At 36.9% G+C, this 5,541-nt stretch overlaps 1 protein-coding gene across 2 annotated transcripts in view; it reads left to right on the forward strand.

Moving 5' to 3' along the window:
* The window catches only part of pkp3b (plakophilin 3b), a 16,418-nt gene that overhangs the window by 3,876 nt on the left and 7,001 nt on the right, over positions 1-5,541 (forward strand). For both annotated transcript variants that reach the window (XM_014007238.1, XM_014007239.1), the window contains exons 4-6: positions 1,199-1,403; positions 1,545-1,704; positions 3,736-3,844. In XM_014007238.1, coding sequence (XP_013862692.1) covers positions 1,199-1,403; positions 1,545-1,704; positions 3,736-3,844 — 474 coding nt within the window. The remainder of the gene's footprint in view (positions 1-1,198; positions 1,404-1,544; positions 1,705-3,735; positions 3,845-5,541) is intronic.

Raw genomic sequence — 5,541 nt, forward strand, 5'->3', positions numbered from 1 at the left:
ATATATATAAAACTGAAAAGAGGTGTGTATCTATGTATTCACTCACTTTCCTTTGAAGCTCAAACCTTAAGAAACCATACATTTATTCAAACAAGGTCCACCTGTGGGCACTGTTGTTGTCAAATGATCCTTTCACACGGCTCAGAGACAAAGTTGTGGAAAAGTACAGTATATGGTTGGGTTTTAAATTATCCCAAATCCTGAACATCCCACATAGCACCAATAAATTCCTTATCAAGGCAAGTTTGTTTGTAGAACTCATTTCACCAACAAAACAATTCAAAGTTCTTCATGTGATGAAAAAGTGAATCACAGTTACATAATAAAGGACAGGAAAGATGGACCAAAGACAAAATCAATGATGTTTCAGTTAAATATTTTAAACAGAACAGTCAAAAGCTACACTAAAATGGGTTTTTAACATTGATTTAAAATAATTTAGGGTTTCAGCATTCTTACAGTTTTCTGGAAGTTAATCCCAGATTAATGGATCATAAAAACTGAATGCTACCTCTCCATGTTTGGGTTGGGTTTTGATTCTGGGAATGTGGAGTAGACTTGAACCAGAAGACCTGAGTGGTCTGGAAGTTTGATACAATAACATCATTAGGAAGAAATATTAGGAATTGAAATGATTATGCCACCAAAAGTCACTGACCATGCCAAAAAAAAAAACTTTAATTTGAAAACAAACCAAATGGCCCAAGTTAACCTGATGAAGCTTTGCAACTCTTCTGTGGAGATGGGAGTATGTGTCCATAGGACCACTATAGGGTGTACAGAGCTGAGCGTTGTGGAAGAACGGCTAAGAAAACATCACTGCTTAAAAAAACAAATATTTAAATAAATTTGGAAATTCTTCATGTGGAAGAAGATGCTCTGGTTGGATGAAACTTAAACTGAAAACTCTGAACATCAATACCTGTCATGCTGTGAACACCAACCCTGCAGTGAAAGATAGTGGTAGCATCAAACATCACACTGTAGGGATTCTTTTAAATCGGTAAGAACAGAGTGACTAGTTGGAGTGGGATGAAAAATAGAAATTTATGTTATCTTTAGAATGAGGAGTTGAGAACAATAATACCTGCAGACTAGTTGCGTGCTTTGTCTAGCTCTACTGAAACCACAACTTTTTGTGGGTAGTTGTGGAAATAAGGAGCACAAAGGGAAAATAAGGATTTTCTCTGTCTCAAAGGTCCGAGTTCTTGGTGGCATTCCAGCTCTGGTGCACCTCTTCACAATTGACAATGTGGAAGTGCAGCGTTACGCTACCGCTGCCACAAGGAATCTCATCTATGAGAACACTGACAACAAAGCAGCTCTCATCCAAGCAGGTGGACTAACGCCTCTTGTAAACATACTGAAYCAACCGGATGAAGAACTTCAGAAGACCATTACAGGTGGGAACAGAGTTTAAACCCAGAACTGCAGGAGCTCTACTTATAGGCTGATAGTCCCTGAGATAAATGCCTTGGTGTGTTGTTAGTTTGAATTCCACATTCAGAGAACATATTTAAAATACTGCTTTGTTTGGGTTGCAGGTGTCTTGTGGAATCTGTCCTCTAGAGACAACCTGAAGGAGAGACTTTCTGTTGAAGCTTTACAGCTGCTCACTGAGAAGATACTGGTTCCACTGTGCAAGAGCATCCCACTAAATCCATCTGAGAGAGAAATCTTTTACAACACCACCGGCTGCCTCAGGTGAAGGACACCTCACTGAACACTATCGTCCAGGCCTGAGTCTGGCTCTGGCAGATTTCTTCAATAGCATCATACTAAGTGGCTGATTTACCAATATCCCAAATAACAAGAGCTACAGTAAATTCAGGGTTCCCACACCTTGGTCAACATCAAATTCAAGGACATTTCAAGGACTTTCCAGGACCAATTTCCTCAAATTAAAGACCACAATTACCTACTGCTACCGCAGAATGTAAACAATAAACAGTTTTAAAATCATGTAAATTCAATGAAAAACTGAACAACATAGAAGTTGTTGAGTCCAAAACAATGACGTCAGTGTACCGTAATCCTGAGTTATCACCGCAACAAATGTAAGCATTTTGTAAATTTTATTTTATATTTTTTTAAACGATGATGAATATCAGTCATGTGAATAGAGAATTTCAATCCCCATAAAACATTCAAGGACTTTCAAGGACAAGTGTAATTTTTGGCTGTTTTCACAAACTTTCCAGGGCCTTGAAATAATTTTTTCAAATTTACAAACTTTTAAGGATTTCAAGGACCTGTGGGAACCCTGTAAATTGCTGCACGAACTAAAACATTTCTTGTGCTATTAGTGGGTGTGGTGCAGGTGATCTACTAAGATTTTGTGCASAAAAGATTACAGGTGCAAAAGTGGTATGTGCCACCCTATTGGAAWGATCCAGAAGCAAGAAAATGCAGTGTTGCAAGTAGTTTTTCCATAAGTGATTTGACATAAGTGATATATATTTGTGACTGGCTCCAAATAAGATACGTGTTGATCCTTTATGATGTTTACCTGTATACTAACCTTCAGAAATCTGTAAATTTCACAAAAAAGTTTGTAGCACTTGCACACAATACAACGAGGCTGGTTAGCATGCCTAAAAACAAATGCTAAATGGATTGCACCTGCTATTTTGCACATTTGACAGTTAAAATTCATGGCACACACCCTTAATAAATCAGCTTTGGGTACACTGTCAAGTTTGTGAATAGTAAATGGACTTTACTTAAAAAGCACCTTTCTATCCAACCAGGACACTCAAAGTGCTTCACACTATAATCTGTGCCCTCGTTTACCCTCATTCACGCAGCACTCTACTAGATCTCTACAAAGCTAACATGTACAATCATCTATAGAGACTAATCAGTGCTTTAAATCACATTCATACACTGATGGGACAYACATCAGAGGTATTGTGGGTTCCCAAGGCTACAACAACTGAGACAGCTGGAACAGGGGATTGAACTGTACTTACCCTAACCCTAACCCTAACTTTTTATACAGCAAACCTTTAGTGAATCAGCCCCTATTATTTATCTATTATTTATCTAAAGGCCCTGTCACACTAGACAACTTACGCCAACTTATAAACATTTTAAAGATGTCAACATTGAAGATGGAATTGATAAAATCAACAGGAAACTTCTTTTCTATGTATACATAATGTAATTCGAACAAATTGATCAAATATATAATTTTATTAGCAATTTAGACATAAAAAATGTTTGATAAGTTGGCATAAGTTTAATCTTAAGTGTAACAGGAACTTAAGATTGACAGTATTATCTTTGTTCGGTTACTATCAACCTGATTGTTTAAGATAACTTCCTCTGAATGAAATCCAACATATTAGTCATGTCTGCATTTGTTAAGGGGATGCCAACAAAAGCATGGGATGATTACAGAGCTCTACATTTGTACCAAAAAAACTCCACTAAAAGCAGTAAAACAAAAGGATCAAAAATAGTGATGCTAAGCATTAAACTTTGACTTGTACATTAATTGACTTGTAGTGTCAGATCTTGGTTCAGCTTGTTCTCTCTCTAGTAGGAATGTGAACTGCTGCTTTGATACGTAATACCCTATAGAATCTGCTCATGAATAAAATATTCCTTTCATATAACTGGTTAGAATCAAATTACGCTAGTTATAGTAAGAGACATGATAAAATTTGTTTTCCTGCAGCGGGATGAGTTTGAGGTATTAATGTTTCTCTCGTTGTGTTTTTGCACATTAAGGAACTTGAGCTCAGTGAACGAGAGAACAAGAAGGAAGATGAGATCAATGCACGGTCTGGTGGACTCTTTGGTGAGCTACATACAGCAGGAAGAAAAAGGAGATGATAAGGTAACACTGGCCTGCACCAACAAGTTGTAAATAATGCAGCTATCCAAATAATGGGTCCGATTTCACCATCACACTGGTGTAGATTCTCAGTCATCCAGAACATGTTAAATAAAAAAAGGTTAAAAACCCAAAATAACTAGACTTTGATTTTAACTGCAGAATAGAAATCCAGTTTTATTATTTAACCCTTTTTTTTTTAGATTTCACCATTCTTTTGACATTGTGGCTGCAATACACAGGAGTGTCCCTGTAATATGTCAGTGGCTAAAAACAAACCAGAAACCTCTATGAAAATAGAGAAAGATCATCAATTAATGTATGCAACAAAAACTGGCTTGTGTTTGGTGTCATTCAAAAAGCAGCTATATTGTGCAAACTGCAAAAATGTTTAGTTCTGATTAAAAACACAGTGGCTTGGATCCATTAAACATTTGTCACCTTGAACCTAACCGTGGAATTTATCTGCTTGATTTAATAACTTTCCAGTTAAGCTGTCTTGGTTGTCAGCACAGTTTGAGGTGTTCGTCTCCTGTTGCGAGGGCTTCGAGAGTTTTAGGATGAAAATGCAAAATTTACACCCGTAAATGACACACAGTCCCTTTGTGAATTTAGACCACACTGTATTGCAGTTTGTTGTATTCAGACTTATTTAATGTCAGAACTGAACCATGTGGCAGTGGGAAATTGTTTCCTCATTCCATGAGTTATTCTCTTTTATATTATGTAGATAGATGTGTCTGTGTGAGCCAGGTGCTTAAGGAAAACATGGTACCAGGATAGATTAWCTGAAGAAGACAACTGTGTGATGTTTTGTATGATTTCACATTTGAAATATCCAAAATAACAAAAAGTGGACTTTTTTTATTTAATTCTTCTTCCTAAGATTGATTTGTTCCTCTTGAGGATAGGTTAACTTCATCTTGTATAAATATGTGGGCTCATTGCAAAATACTTTAGAGGATTAATTACTTTTCCCWGTAAGACTGCAAAGGTTTTCTGTTGGATTTGGTTGGTGGGATGAAGAAGCAGTTGCTACAGAGTTCGTGTTTTATTGTTTTCTTAACTTGTTAGGCGTTTCTTTCCTCTCAAACCATCTGAGATCGGGGCAGTGTTGTGTTATTTGAAACAGTCTTGTTTTGGTGTCATTAGCGTAAGGAACCTGACATTAAAAGGCCTTTTTCAGGACTCCTTTCAAGCTGCTCTGACTGATATTGTTTCTGGTTGTTGTAAAGAGCAGCTGCCAGACATTCTTCTTTTGTTCAAAGTTGTGAAGCCTGGTTCAGGTCTAGTTTCTGTTTGAATGGMGTCATTCTAGATTTAGCTTTAGTTTCTTTTCTTTTCAGGTGGCTGAACATTTGTAAGAATCAGTGATGGGTGTTAGAGTTTAACACTGTTAAGCTCTCCCTAAATTATACCTGTGTACACTCTAAAAATGAAATGTTGGATTTACTTAACCATGTTATGTGACCTGGTTCCACTTAACTGAGTTGAGTCAATTCAAAGCAACATACTCATGTTCTTTGGCTAAAAAACTGGTATATTGCTTTGAATTTACTCAACTCAGTTAAGTGGAACCAGGTAACATAACATGGTTAAGTAAATCCAGCATTTCATTTTTTACAGTGTGAAGGAGGAAATGTTTGATCTGACTCTTCTCTTTTCTTTCAAAATGAAGCTCCAGATGCCATCCCCAGGGA

This window comes from Austrofundulus limnaeus, unplaced genomic scaffold (assembly GCF_001266775.1).
Source record: "Austrofundulus limnaeus strain Quisiro unplaced genomic scaffold, Austrofundulus_limnaeus-1.0 Scaffold40, whole genome shotgun sequence".
NCBI lineage: Eukaryota > Metazoa > Chordata > Actinopteri > Cyprinodontiformes > Rivulidae > Austrofundulus > Austrofundulus limnaeus.